This window comes from Ascaphus truei, chromosome 1 (assembly GCF_040206685.1).
Source record: "Ascaphus truei isolate aAscTru1 chromosome 1, aAscTru1.hap1, whole genome shotgun sequence".
Classification (NCBI taxonomy): domain Eukaryota; kingdom Metazoa; phylum Chordata; class Amphibia; order Anura; family Ascaphidae; genus Ascaphus; species Ascaphus truei.
Window position 1 is genome coordinate 52,656,688 of NC_134483.1, and position 15,645 is coordinate 52,672,332.

At 43.9% G+C, this 15,645-nt stretch overlaps 1 protein-coding gene across 2 annotated transcripts in view; it reads right to left on the minus strand.

The window, feature by feature from the left end:
* Positions 1-15,645, minus strand: part of LMBRD2 (LMBR1 domain containing 2) — a 37,932-nt gene that overhangs the window by 4,167 nt on the left and 18,120 nt on the right. For both annotated transcript variants that reach the window (XM_075588165.1, XM_075588176.1), the window contains 9 exons: positions 11,800-11,983; positions 9,844-10,025; positions 9,013-9,146; positions 8,369-8,474; positions 8,142-8,239; positions 6,169-6,272; positions 5,686-5,732; positions 2,922-3,027; positions 1,633-1,762 (listed from right to left, as the gene is read on the minus strand). In XM_075588165.1, the coding sequence (XP_075444280.1) occupies positions 1,633-1,762; positions 2,922-3,027; positions 5,686-5,732; positions 6,169-6,272; positions 8,142-8,239; positions 8,369-8,474; positions 9,013-9,146; positions 9,844-10,025; positions 11,800-11,983 (1,091 nt within the window). The remainder of the gene's footprint in view (positions 1-1,632; positions 1,763-2,921; positions 3,028-5,685; positions 5,733-6,168; positions 6,273-8,141; positions 8,240-8,368; positions 8,475-9,012; positions 9,147-9,843; positions 10,026-11,799; positions 11,984-15,645) is intronic.

The window sequence follows — 15,645 nt, forward strand, 5'->3', positions numbered from 1 at the left end:
AGTGGTCACTACTCTTTTTCCAGTGTATTGGTGACACACACAATTTGTGTAGCTTTTTATCATGGCCATCTTATCTCTGTAGATCATTTGTGTTTATGATTAATCATAAATATTAATAAAACGACAGAAGGGGGGGAAAAAAATCTATTTTTAGTCAACTTCGCTTTAGTGGCACAAAAAAAAAAAGCAAGCAAAAAAGAGTTGCACCTGATGATCCTGTGCATTTTTATACTCAAAACGGTTTCTCCTTGGAACAAAATGTAGCTTAAAGCAGCGGTGCGTAAAGCAGGGGGCGCGGCCGTTAGAGGCCCCGCGCTTCCCCGAAGGCATTTAAAATAAATGCTGGGGATCGCGCGAGGCCTCTAACTTTTCACTTACATGGAGTTCCAGCGATGTGTCTCCATGGCAACCGGTGTCTTGGCCCATGTGACGTCACGTTGCCATGGCAACGTGTCATCACGTGACCCCCGGCCTCATATGACGCCAGAACCGTGCAGGGAGGGAGGGGGGGGGGAGGGCGCGAGATGGACGGGAGAGGCGACAGGGGGGCGCATGTTGGTAAGTTTGCGCACCCCTGGCTTAAGGTACAAACACACAAAACCTCACAATGCTAATCGTGTTAAGTGTGCGATACCCACAGCAGCTGGCCTCTGGATCACAAAGCAACCCTCGTCACAGCAGTAGTTTTTATATATGTAGCAGTCTAAAGTGGGTTAGAATGTGCCAGTGGTGGGCAGCAAGGCAGCAGCTACAGTACAATGCATGGAAGGATGTAATCATTTGCTGGCGAAGCCAAGATCTGCGGGGATGTGGCACTCCAGGGGCCCAATTACTTGGTAACTAGATCATATTGTTATTGCTTGGTTTTTTCCTACGGGAGAGGACGTTCTGCAGAACACGATCTGAAAGAAAGAAGTGGCCTCCTTCCACTGTCATTAGGAAGGTCACATGATCGCACAGTGCTGGAGAGGCTGTGGTACTCAAAGAGGGTTAAAGCAGCAACCCTGCCCATCTGATCTCTCTCAAGACCCCCCTGGTTACCAAAATTGTGTCACCGTGACCAAATGACCACCGGCACTTAGCCGTGACTCACCTCGCCGTTGGGACGCTCAGCTGCCGGCCGCTTCACTGCAAAGGTAAGTCCCTAACCTTAATCCTTGCCGTAAAAAAAACCCTGTTAAACTCAACTAATAGCCTAAAACCCCTTACCCAAAAGCCCTAATCTAATCGCTAAAACACATAAATGTAATCCCCTACTCCAAGGACCAAAAACGTACCTTCTCATACGGGGGCGGCGATTCCAGCGGCGGGTCGTCCATCTGAGGCTAAACAGCGGTGGAAATTTGGTCATGGCGGCACGGCCGCAACCAAAATGTCCCATTCCGGTTCTGCGCGATATCTCACTTTGGATACTGTTTATTGTTGGTCTGTCGTGTGCTGGCCACAGATTGAGATTTCCCCCCCCCCCCCATACATACGTTATTTATTTTTTACAAACTATTAGCCACTAGAGCAAGCCTGTAATTTTGTGTCCTGTGGGCGGTGCTGGTACCGCAGAAACCAGGAACCCACAGAGTATGGTGCACCCCCTCCCCCCCCCCCCCCACATGGCTGAACAATGAAACCACTCACCTCCCTGATTCTGACTCTGGTGGGTCATCGGCAAATGTGTCTGCATTAAAATCCAAGGGCTCGGCATCTTGCAGTAGTTCTATCCTATCCCTTTCAGTCCTGCCGTTTGGTCTGGAGTACTTTGATGCTGCTGAGAAATAAAATCAAGCGTTAAAATGTACATTAGATATTACAAACTTATGCACAGAAACCGTGTGAAACCAAATCCTGGACGCCAACCTTAAAGTAACCACAAATGAGCATATTGAAGGAATAATACCCAAAGACAGGGCGTTACTAGAGGCAATAAACCCATCATTGCCAGGGTGTTCGTAACCTCCATTACGAAATTTACATTTTGGAGTATTTGACGCCAACAGTGATTAAGCCCCAATAATGATCTTGCAAACAACCCAAACGATATATTTTTTGCAATTTATTGTTTAAATTTACACGTAGGATGGGTTTGATTTCCTCTGGCACTCCCTTGTGTGTGATGTCTCTGTGTGATCAGGAAGTGCTTGTACAGCCAGATTCCCTCCTCCCCATATCCCCTTATCCTTATTGGGCTCTCTGATAAGGGCAGAGTGGGATAAGGGCAAAGAAAACCCGATTGATTTCTTAGGGAATAGGGAAGGGTTTGTCAAACTGGCCGACTATGTGAGATTGCACCTTTGAGAACCCACATGATGCAAGGCCCCACCTGTGATCTCCCCTGGAAGCCAAAGGGTCTGAGCCTGCAGTGTATTATCTCGTCTGTACGTACACATTTTCTACTAGTAGCATACTGTAGTGCGGTTATTCTAAAACAAACCAGTGGCAATTACCAAAAAGACCCAGGTACATGCTGCAACCTTTCAGTGACATTTCTTCAGAGACAAATGGCCCATCGGATTAACAGCTGGGGTCCCTGGCAGTCCCATTCAAACGGAATGGGACTGCCAGGGACCCCTGCTGTGTTAATCCGATGGGCCATTAGTCTCTGCAGAAATGTCCCTGAAAATGTACCCAGCATGTACCCGGCTAGTTTAAGGCAAGCTTTAGAATACTCGTTGGCTCGTCGGTATTACAAATGTGTGGGATCCTTCTCCGCTGGAGGACCTGGGTCCTTCTGTCAAACATGGTTGAGAAGTGACTGCAAGATGCATGTCAAAATACATATTTAGATGCCCTTTCAATCCATAAAATGTGTGATAAAAACCTATGTACATTTTAAAATGGAATCCAAGCATTGTAGGGTATATAATGCTAATATTACAAGATCCCTAGTTTCCTATACCAATATTAAAAAGTAAATGCAAGGTATTTACTTCTGTTCGTGGTCATTTCTGTGTAACTAGATTCTTTTGGCTCTGAATTAACATTTCTGTTTCGACTGGTGTCTTCTCTATTATTTCCGTACCGCTCTTTCCAGTCCTGCAAAGAGTAGATTATAAATTACACGGGTATGAAAACAAACACCTATTGGAATGAATTTACATGGCAAATTGGAATCTCCTTCCCAGTGGCCTTCTAGAAACAAATTATTAATGCCTGCATTAAGTCCTACAAAGGAAGAGTCACGGTAAAGGGTGCTGAAGTAGCACCCTGTGACTATGGCTTGTCAGTCATGTGTGATCTTAGATTAGGGGTGCGCAAACTTTCTTGGCTGTGCCCCCCAATACCTTTTCTCCGGCATCAGCAGATGCCACTGCTTCATGTGATGTCGCATTGCCATATGACCTGCGGCGTCATTTGACTCCGCTTTGCCATGGCGATGGGTCACCAAAACCCACCGGAGACAAGGTAATTTCAATGTTGTGGGGAAGGGATGAGCACGGGCCTCTGTATGCACCACGCAACCCCCTTCCCCCGCAGAAAATGTTGTGTCCCCATGCCTAAGATGACCTATCAGGATCGGACATGTGCGAAAGATGAGCCAATGTTCATTAACCAGGTGATATTTACCTTTTTGTCCCTGGGGAAAATTGCAGGAAAACAATTTAAAAAAAAGGTCAAATATAATAATATATGACTTATGCCTTAACCAGAAAGAAACCTTCGATAAGACCATTTGTGGAACCTACTCTTCAATAAGTGACGCCTCCTCTTAGGAAGTAATTATGAGGCCATCGTTGGCCCAGCAGCTATTCATGGAGAACTATAAGTGATTGAAGAGATAATTAGTGTGTTTCTGTTGGTACGTTTTTAATGATTGTTTTTGTCTGCCACATTATCTCTTTAATTATGTTTGAAACATACAGGGTTGTCCTCAGAGAACTTTTGAAGACAGAAATGTTAGTTTACTTCAACATTACACTACCACAGACAGCTAATCTTGTCGAAAGATCTATTTGCTTTCTCTCCATCTTTCTTCTCCCACTCAAATGTGGCAGCAAGGTTCAAAGAGGGATGCATGTGTCAGGCACACATGCTGCAGCCGTTATTGCTCCGCCGGGCGGGACACAATGCAGCACAAGCAGTCACCATTTAACAAATGCGGCAAAAAAGGGGGCGAGCTACCGTGCTATTGCAGCCACTGGCGCAAGAACTTGTGCTACATCTCAGACGAAGCGCTGATTCTAGCGTGAAACGCGTTGAGGGGGAGACTGTGGTGTAGCTGTGTGTTCGTGAGGTCCAATAAAGTTTTTGTTCTAACCCGGAAGTGCCCTAGAGTTTATTACATGCTGTAGCGCCGGATTCCTTTCTTCCTATACATCTGTAAATACACTGCAGTATATTTGGGTGGTAAAAAGATTAACGATAAATAGAAGGCCGACAGCGGTACCACGTAATTTATTTATTTTTTTAAAGAAATAAAAACACACACACACACACACCTCCAACCACTCTGGCAAAACATTCCCTCTGCGTGGTGTCACCTTGTAAAGTATCCTCCGGCAACACACAGCTCTGAGAAGGGTCACGTGTTCACTGTGAGCAGTTGCAGTGAGCAGTTGTTTGTAAGCTGAAAGACGCCGGAGTGCATTGCAGCTGCATGCAGAGAGAACCAGGAAACCCCTCTACACAGGATCTTGAGATCAGAGCTGTGTGTTGCCGGAGGACACTTTACTAGGTGACACCATGCAGTGGAAAAGTTTTGCCAGAATGGTGCGAGTGGACCCGCGTCCCAGAGGAGCGGCGTCCCAGAGGAGCACGTTGGGGCATGAGATTGTTCTCATACAACGCGCAATTTAATCGGATGTTTGTGAGTGTTCAATTGTAAATGTCCACGGTGTATTAAATCTTTTTATGTTATCACACTAGGATCGGCACTTTTTCTTCTTTTTAGGTCACGTGGAGGGAGTTTGTTCTACCCAAGGAGAAGGCTGCCAAGATCCAGAGATTATATCGCCAGGTTGACTTTAATAGGTCACTGTGACTGGACTTTATTGTGTGGCTTGGACATTTTTTCTTTTATCATAATTTTAATGTATTTTTACTTATTTTATATTGCATGTTTATCTCACTAGATTACGCTTCAGCTCAACAATAGAACACAATTTACCATAGAGAGCTAGCATTCATCTGTCTTATATGTTATTTATTAGGATTTTGTTATTTTATTTAAACATTGTTTGGTTTAATCGGTTAGATTGCATTGCACCCTAGGGCGCTGTGTATTTAAAATCATATCCATCTATATAAAATTGTACGAGTCTGGGTTTGGAGCTTACTTAGATTGCGTATGTCCAATTTAAAAATAAAGGCTTTCGTTTCTAAATATATTTTACTTTAGTAAAAGGAAAAATAAGTGTAGGAGGTGTTGCTATGTATCAAAGTCTACCTGCTGCAAAACTGGTTGAAAACATCAATCCCAATCAAATTGCTGGTTGACTTGGGAACGATGAATGCAACCTTAAATTGGCAGTGCCTGTGAACATGCGTTACAACACAATAATGTTACCCTCATTCTGAAAACCTTATAAATAAAGAAGTGTGAAGTGGTGATCCATTGGAAATGCTGCTTAAAGGCTTCCAATGTATTGCATTACCGTGGCTAGTTTTGTCCAAGTTATCAAACTGGTAAGGAACAAAACGCGAGGCTGAACAATACAAACCAAAGCAGCAACAGGATTTCCAAATTGATCTTACCCTCCTGCGAGTTTCACCGTCTTCTTGTCTTTGGCGTTTTCTTTTCTCTAAAATATAACAAATAAGAAGCGTATTGTATCCATTATTTGACAGCAGACAGAGGGTTGCCCTGGAGAAAATGCCAAGGAATTCTGACAAAATGCCCAAATTTCATTCTTTCACCTGCTGGTTTTGCCCCAAATTACGTTTTAACTCCAGCCAATAAATTAAGGGGAACTAGGGCAGTTATGGCAAACATGAATGTTTGCAGGCTTGGGACAAAGGCTCTGATCTTTATCTAGCAGGAACTATTATAGATACTTTTATTTGATATTTGTACCCCCACCCCCACAAAAAAACAAAATTGGAGGCCAAAAGCCTAAAATATCCACAATCACAAATTTTATTTCGCAGAACGCCTGGCTACCTGCAAGGGAACCGCAGGGCCCACAGATAACAGGTTAAACCCCCTCCTTTCCGCTACAACTGAAAAGAAAAACGTACCTCTTCTAATTAACTCTTTCCCTTCGTCGGTTAAGTCTGAGGTCATGTCGTTGTCTCCTATAAACTGCTGAAACCCCAGCAAGTTCAAGCAGCGAGTGCCCAGGCTAAATGGGAAAAAGGGCAATCAGTTGACAGCGATTCTTGCGTTTAACCAGCACCCAGCAATCCCTTTTAATCACTTCCTTCCCTCCACAATAGGAATCAGGGGGTCATGTGGAGCTGAACCGTGCTATTTTACGTTCCGGGAAACTCCCAGGAAATCTATCTTTCAACATTTCGGCTTTTTTCTGGAAGGCAAAATGTTCACCAAGCAGCTCACTCCTGCGAGCCAAGAGGAAGTCGCAAAATCAAGGGGGAATTACATTGCAGTTTCCTATTGGATGCACCCGGCACCAGCACATTAAAAAATTGGGGGGAATGCTGCTTTAACTGGAAAATGGGGTAGCAAAAGCCTTGCCGATTAGTACACAGACAGCAGCTTAAATATAGATGTCGCCAGACTAAGATTTTCCCCCCATTGCATGCCGCATAAACCAGTGTAACACCCGTTCCCGCCTCCTCGGGAGATATACGTGTTACGGTTGTGTTATGGTGCTACCTATTAGGCTCACAAGAGGCCTAAGCCTCCACGCTTGGGGGAGCCTGGGGTGGCTGGTGCAGCGCCTCAGCCCGCGAGGATCCCTGTGTTGGCGGGATAGCCCCTCACGGGAACCAGTATACCTCCAATAACAACAAAGTATATACAACCTATTTACTATGGTCCCAGAGTCTCAGCAATATAGTATACACAATCACAATAACCGTCCCCCAAAATACTGAGGGTGCCCATAGCACCTAAAACCCAATGGTCCGTCCAGTCGCACCCAGACATATGTGAGGGCAGCGCTACCTTCCTGGTGTGGTGCTGGTGCACGTGGTGGTACCATCCTAGCTACGTGAGTACACCAGGGGATTTGTAGACAGACGCCAAGCGTGGTCCCACGATGCAGGGCGTCCAACACCATCCCATTCTCGCCTTACGTCCGGTAGCACAGCGCAAGCATTTCTGCCAGGCTCCGAGACGTCGGTATACTAAGGAGGCAAGTCCCTTACTATGGCCGGCCCTACAATACTCCACTACAGGGTAAAGTAAGCTAGCTGGGGCCTATGGGGAACGGGTCTGGCCTAGTCCAGGGGTCTGACTTGCTCCCTGGACACTACCCCTCCCTTCGCCGGCTTCGCCAGGACTGACCATGCCGTCTCCAGTCCGCGGAGGAAATCCTGAACGACAGGACCTCCCTTTCCAACCTCAAGATGGCCGCTGCCTTACACACAGTCCATATGTATGTGGCTGCGCCAACCACAACATGGCCGACAGCTCACCAAACCCTTCCACGCAATGGGCCACTATCAGGGAGGAGGCAAGGGAGGGTACCCTGCTACACCCGATAGCAGAATTCCGCAGCTATGGGCAGCTGCTGCTGCTCACTGGTTCCACCTTCCCCAGAGCAGAGTACAAACAGATTTCTCCCCGGGTCCGGGTAATATTAGTGTGGCACATCTGTACCACCATTTATCAAACACATAGTAAAAGGCAAACGGTTATGTCACCCAATATAACCTTTTCAAATGCATTGTTGGAAAGAAAGGGTGAAGAAATAATATAATTTCTGAGCTACTCCACAGTCCATGGGGGGTAAGTCTATGAATGCAACACTTCTGTTTCACAAACTAAATAAAAAGCGTGGATCCCTACAAAAATGCGGTGTATATCGCTGCGAGGACTGTATATTGCGTGGCTATGGTAATATAGAGGTGTTTATCTGACGTGGGAAGCTTTGCTTTTAAGACTCGCTTATGACAATAACCTCCTTTTGATAACATATGCTCATAATACACAGGCGCCTTCCTAATGTAAAAGGACATCACCCTGAATCCCAGGAGCCCGTCTTAATCAAAAAACAAGTTATTCCAATATCGGGTGCATCTCTTACCTGAAGTAAGTGGCAATACATAGAATAACTACCAGCATGGGGTAGTATATATAAAATCCATCAGCAATAAGAGGCAGGACTTTTAAAGAACCCATGATCTAAAAAAACAAAATAGATGAAAAAGATGTGCAACATTTCACAGGGACTACAATGCTAAAACAAATGGTTTAATTAACATTGGCCTCTTATGGGGAACTGGGAATTGCGGTAAAATGACGCGTGCTTACTGATGTGTATGCGGTTGGCTCACTTTTCTGATGAGAGATTGATGCATCCATGTGAGTCAGTCCCAAAAAGTTCAGACATAATGGAGGAGTCAAGCGACAGAACAACCTGTTGGAACGAGACGGTGATCGTTACCCCCCAAAATATAGCATCAGCAAATGTACACGTTCCCAGTGTAACTAGGATAAAAGTTACAATCCTTACTGCTTATAGCAAAGTGACAGAGCTGAGAGGGCTATGTGCTTACTGCTGCACTCGTTTGTTCAATACCAAAACAGGAACACCACTAAATAGATCAATAACCACAAGAACTATAACCTCTACCATGGGGCATGTTTAAAACACAACAGGTGAGAACATTTCTGTTTTGAATCTGTAAAAGAATGGGGTATTAATATGCCATGCACCATATTGGAGTTAAAAGGTATTGCAACCTACGGGGGGAAAAAATATCAATATCATTTGAAAATTATATGGACTACAATTTAAAGCACAAACAATGTGTGCAATTGTTAAACAAAAAAATATGGCACGAGTATGCAAAGAGATTTGGACCTACATGTAGTTTAAGAAAGACACAAAATAGTGTTTGCAAAGGGACAGGTGTACAAAGTACTGTAGTTTGTGAATAACATGGTCTACTTACATGCCACTGAACAGAAGACTGTATGCATCAGTTTGGTGATGGGAAGCTAAATAGTAATAGTTAAATACCCGGATTCTGAACACCGTCGAATAAACGCAGATACTCAAGAAGAAGATGGTCAGGAAACAAGCCACCTAGATAACAAATTCACAATATACTGTATTACCATGAGCAAAGTGGAATATTTAATGCACAGTTTTGCAAACAGAATCTCAAGTGCTATGTAAAGCAGAAGTTGCGTACATTGATCTTACAAAGTGACGCAAGCTCCTCTCTTATATATTACATTTTACCAAAACTATGTTTCACGTTATACCCGATTAAAAAAAATGCTGTGGCAAACTTGTTTGTTAATAAAAAAGGGTGAGTTTCGCGAAAGATTCCATTTTCTTTTACGCTCTTTGGGGGGGGGAAAAATAAAACAAAAATTCTAAAATGATTTAAAAAAAAAGTCCTCAACTCGAAAGTTCTGTACAAATTGAAGAATATTTTTACAATGTATTTGTAATAATTGTTGTAACTGATGGCAAACTATGTATCTAGCGGTGTGTTTATGCTGAATTATCAAACTGGGTTTACAATGCCTGGCTGGATGACAAATCAATGGTGGAAAGCCAAAACAATGTTAAATTAACAGAATTATTCTCTGCTACAATAAGTTAAATATCGACATGCACCTATATGACAATTTACAGCTATCATTTCCGAACATTACAGCTATCATTTCCGAACATTCATTAAGTGTTGCCGACTGTGGTTTTCCCAGCGTCAGTTTGCAAAGTATTGCAAGCCTCTACATCAGAGATTAAGTAGGATTCCCCCCTTACTTACCTCAATATAAATATAGTTGTAGGTTTTTTCGGCTTGCTGTATAAACACTGCAAAGAGGGACAGGACAGGCCTAGTGCTGAAGAAAGTGCACTCTGACCACACGACCACTGCAGAGAATAAGGCTAAGACCACAGCCAGGATTCTAGAACACCAAGGTCGTAGGAGGCACTCCCAGTACCATTCTGCCGCAAGCAGTAAGAGAAGACAGATTAGCAACCATGCATTAACTCATGGATCCTTATTCTATAAAAGCGGCAGCCATCTCCTGCCCTCAAGAGCTGCCGAGAGGTACGTTTTGCAGGATAACCCTGCTTCAGCACAGGTGTGTCAATCAGTGGCTCCCTGCTTCAGCACTGAGCCACCTGTGCTGAAGCAGGGGTATCCTGAAAACCTGACCTGTTGGCAGCTCTTGAGAACTGGAGTTGGCCACCCCTATTCTATAAAGCTTATAGAACAAGGGCCATGGAATACAAAAATCAAATTACACTATCATCCTTGCAGCCTTTTCCAAATGCCCTAGTGCCTAAAAGGGATATGGAGCTCAAGCGTTTATAGTCGTTAAAACATGAGCTGCGGTTTCACAATTGCAGAGTACGTTTTCTATTTAAACTCGCATGCTCCATTGTTGGATTTTGCCATTTAGAATGTTACATGTGTTTGTAATGTTCTGTGCATACTCCAAGTTATATGTATACAGAACAACAAACCAACAGAGAAACACTTTCTGGAATAGTGAGAGGCCCAGTTATTGGTCTACAAGTGGCCCGTAACCCTGTCCTACAATAGAGAAGTACAGATGCAGCGGCCGTTATTCGAACAAATCTCGAAATGGAATTTCGGGATATGCCCGAGATTCTCACGAGCTGCGCCGTGGCAGACTAATGGCCCGCCGGAGTAACAGCAGGGGACCCTGCTGTGTGAGTCCTACCGGGGTCTGCCTTTATGTAATAGACGAGCAGTAAGAGGCTGAATCAGTCACTAACTGCGCGCCTCTCACAGGCCATCGTGGGGGTTTTATTAAAATGTTAACATTACAGTAAAGTAGCAGGGGGTCTCCGGAGCTGAACAGCATTGGTTTCAGGTCCAGGGACCCCCTGCTTCCCGAGATACAGGCCCCGGTATGGGGTGCCGGTATCCCTCTGCTTTGTTTACATCCCACGTGGATTTTAACATGGAGGAGATACCGGCACCCCATACTGGGCGGGGCCTGTAACTCGGGAAGTAGGGGGTCCCCCAAGGCTGAAATCAACTTTGTTAAGCTCAGGAGACCCCCTGCTCACGCACACGATGAATAAAAATAAAATTTAAGCAGCTTCATTACCTTAGCAGCTATCCGCTAAGGTAATGATTTTTTATTTGGGGGGGGGGGCGGGTGTTTGATACTAGTGTGAGTGAGCAGGGGGTCTCCTGAGTTGAACAAAGTTGATTTCAGCCTCGGGACCCCCTACTTCCCGAGATACAGGCCATGTTATGGGGTGCCAGTATCCCTCTGCTTTGTTTAGATCCCACGGTCACGTGACTCACAGGATTTTAACATAGGGATACCAGCACCCCATGTATCTCGGGAAGTAGAGGGTCCCCGGACCTGAAACAAATGCGGCTCCACTGCGGAGACCCCCTGCTACATTACTGTAATGTTAGAATTTTAATAAAACTACCGCGATCGCCTGCGAGAGGCGCGCAGTTAGAGAGACCGATTCAGCCTCTCTCTTACTACGCTTCTATTACAGAAAGGCAGACACCGGTAGGACTCAACGCAGGGAACCTTGCTGTGTTACTCCGGCGGGCCATTCGTCTGCAACTGACCATCTCGGGTCCACCACGCGGCGTGACGCGGGATGTACCCAGGTATATGTTCGAATAATGGCCGCTGCATCTGTATGCACACTATATAAATTATGCAAATGAGAAAAGTATACATATAGAGAAAAGCATTTTCTTATGTGCAGCTCATACCAACAGTGGGATTGTAGACATGACGGGTGATCCAGTTTTCGGGCTCCTGAGGGGGGAACGTATGAACAAACTGTTTTGTTGCACTAGTTTCATTTTTGGTCACATCCTCTAGGTAAAAGGCTTGTTCCAGGAGAATCCGCCACTGCACCTGTGTCCGACGATGTCGCTGAACAGAATATATGACCTATAGCAAGATAAAAAGCACATGATGCAGGCATGTTCTGAGCCAACAACAATACTAGTATATATACCAACAAACGAGTATTCAGTTCTAATAAAAAAGTAACAAAAAAATTAAATCATGTTCCTCCTCCACCATAATGTACCAAAAGTCTTTATCTATGCCCCAAAATCCCCTTGCCCTGTATATCTTCTTTAAAACGTTCTCCTTTCTTTGTGCCCCCACAGCAGATGATTTAATGTAGTAAATGTGAGTTACAGAGCCACTTGGCACACGCAAATCATTCTCAGCACAGCTCTTTGCTTCTCCCTTCTACCATCACAACTGGGAGATGCAGAGCCACGTTACGTAGGAACTCCACGGCATGATACCACCAGAAGCCAAGGATCACTCCTACAAACTTCCCTGCAAGAAACCAGGCATGCCGTCCATTTTTGAGGTCCACAGTAGGACACTGTGGGGGCCACAATCAGAGAGCTTATGAACGACAACTAGGTAAAATCATATGCTCTTCAAATAAGGCAAAATAAGCCAAGAGGCCAGGTGACCTCCAGTGCAAACAATGTCTGCTCAAGCACAAGATTGTGTGGGAGATTACAGCTAGAGAACTTTAATGGGAATAGTTCAAAACAAAAACTGCAGACATGCTCACCTATAATTCTTACCTCTCACAAGGAGGTCATTGTAAGGATTCACCAATACTGAGGATCACAAGACATCTGTTGCATGCAATCCTTTTTAACCTTTTGTCTCATACCGCACTTCTTAGATTGTGAATTTTGATAAGCAGTTCAACTTTAAGTGTGAAGAACAATACAACTGTGAGCCTAAAATCACCAGTGCAACATGAAATAGTAAGAAACTGTTTAAAAAAAAAAAAAACGTCCACAGATCAATCAAATAATCAAGGAACAGGACTAACAGGCCATCCTGGATTGGCGACAATGTCTGAAATGACAGGGTGTGGTGTTCTACACGTCTCCTCTCCCTGGAGATTTGTGTAATCAGACTATGTTGGACACCGCCTATAAACCAGCATTGCATTTCCCCGGTGTTAAGGGAGAACGGGCTAGCTCTTTCTTTTAGCTTCGTTATGATCCCACTTCCCGCTCCTTTAATCAATTGACTGAAAGCAACATTGTATTACAAGTAGCTTTGAGGAAATGAAAAAGGTCATAAAGTGTGTGTATTGTATGATATGTCTTAATTTATATAGCGCCATAAATGTACATAGCGCTTCACGGTAGTAGATAATCAGTAGCTAGAGTCACGATAATATCATGAGATGTTATGTATTTTAATCCATCCGGTGCTTCAGGGGTTAATGTGATTGGAGTTTTATTTTAAAAATACTATCTGTTGGGTTTGTAACAGGTCAGGACTTTTTCTGGGTTTGTGCTTGTCTACAAAGAGAACTTAATTGGGGGTGGGGGAGCTGTCATGGATAGCCCACTAAAAGTGTCACACGTGGAGTTTAGGGAGGGTCGTAAACTCTAATCAGATAGTAGTCTGTCAGCATCAAAGCTTGTGAATAATCGCTGGTGCATTCCAGAGAAAGGTGACCCGCAGGGTAAGCTCCAGTGAAGTTCTTTATTAAAAATGAGAATATCATGTGATGTCATCTCCTCTGCATAAGAGTTACAAATCTGGGGACCAGATATTCATTTGTTGCTCAGTTTAGTGGTAACACGGTCACGCTTAGTCTCGTCGCCATGAGCGCCTGAACGTATTGATGTGACTCACGTGTGTGTATTAGTGAAGGGAAGTATGAGTACATTTAGATATTAAAGAGAAGTTTAAAGTTGTTTGTAAAAGTTTTTTTTTTTTTTACGTCGTGATAAAACTATCAATCTAACAGCCGATTTACGACTTGGTGGGCTTATGTGGTATCCACGGGGAAAAAATATTTAAGTCTGGGCAATGTATTAGATTTAGAGATTTCAGCAGAGGTGTGTCTGGACCAAACACACGAGTCACTTTCATGCAAGTGACCTCACTGGGAGAAAACACATGGTGATGTACAGTATAGGGTTTTCTTTTATGGTTTATTCTTTTTATTTTGTGAAACTGTTCTGCATTTATTGTAATTGTATGTTCTTGTAATCCTTTTTTTCTGTCATCTAATGACTGTATTTTTATATATTAAAACATTTAATAAGTAATGCTGTTGGCTCTGAATGAACTGTTGCACGCTCTGGAGAGAATATTTACATTTGTGGACACATTTGGCTACAACGGGTGTGTGTGTGTGTGTGTGTGTGTGTGTGTGTGTGTGTGTGTGTGTGTGTGTGTGTGTGTGTGTGTGTTAAAGTGCATAGTTTTTCTATAATAAACAGGGACCTGTGACCCTGGAAAATATCAATTTTACATCTTATTTGCATTTCCCGGGTGGCTGAAGCGTATAGATATGATTGCAATTAAGAGGTTAAAATGTACTCATCGGAGGTACCTTGCGCAGGTGAAAGGTGAGTTGGCTAGAGTAGCCATGTGTATTAACCCTGATTGCATATCTAACTCACGTGCTCACTTGTGTGCTGTTCGTGACAGTGCGTATATGGGGACAGATTTAGGGGAGATATTACTCATTTGAGGGACCTTGGCGGAGGTAAAAAGTGGGACCTCTTGCGAGTGGAGTATTAACCCTTGTCCCGTATGCAGGTCACATGCTCACAGGGGTGACGCACGTTACAGCTTATACTGTCAATGTGTTGCAAAGCTTGCATTGGCAATTACAGCACAGCCAGAAAACGTTTCTTCTTGGTCATTTGTTTGGAATCGCAGGTTGGTGTCAGAGCAAAGCTGATAAGAGCCTCTTTGTACATTTCTGGATCTTCACCCATCAATATGAATAGAAGTTCATAAGCCTTGTGCTTACCATAGTACAGTGCCGAGGCCTTCACAATACAGGTTATATTAGGAACAAGTTGTACTTCACGTCTAAGTTGCATCAACTCATCTGTTCCCAGAGGTGCTCGCATTAAATTACGTTGCAATTAGCCCACAGGTGCATCCCTCAAATACCTGCGCTGCGTTGTATTGCAGCCACTTCTGGCATTGAATGGGTTGGCACTTGCAATGTGTTGCTAACCTCACAGGTAGCAAAGGTTTTAATGCAATTATGGATGACCATATTTTTGCTCTTAGGCCCCATTCAATATGCTGGGGAAATGTTTTTTCCCTTGCTAGAGCATTTTAGGTTCATCTATGAAATTGAACTCATCTCTTCTCAAGCATGGAGGAAGGCATCTTCACAGGTCACCAAGTAGGGGCCGTAGACTCTTATTCACTATGCAGTGAAGACATATTACTCATGCCAGAGAATGCTTTAGCTTCATTCATATTAATGAGACTAAAATCCTCCCAGGCATGGAAAAGATGCCCCTTCAGCTTACTGAAACCTGGAGATAGGGGCAAAACCATCATCCCCAATGAAAAAAAAAAAAAAAGAGTGGTTAACCTTTGTCCTTGAAGAGACTTACATCATCTGAGCTCATCTGAGATAACAAGCAGCAAATTATAAAGGTCTACTAATTAGCATGACTTCTAGTTACACCTTAAATCTAACCTAAATTGAACGCACCGGCTAGCTAGTAATCAGAAGCAGCCAATTCGGGGTTTTTTTGGTCTGCTTCTTTCTACTGAAAAAGACTAGGCTTGCCACCTTA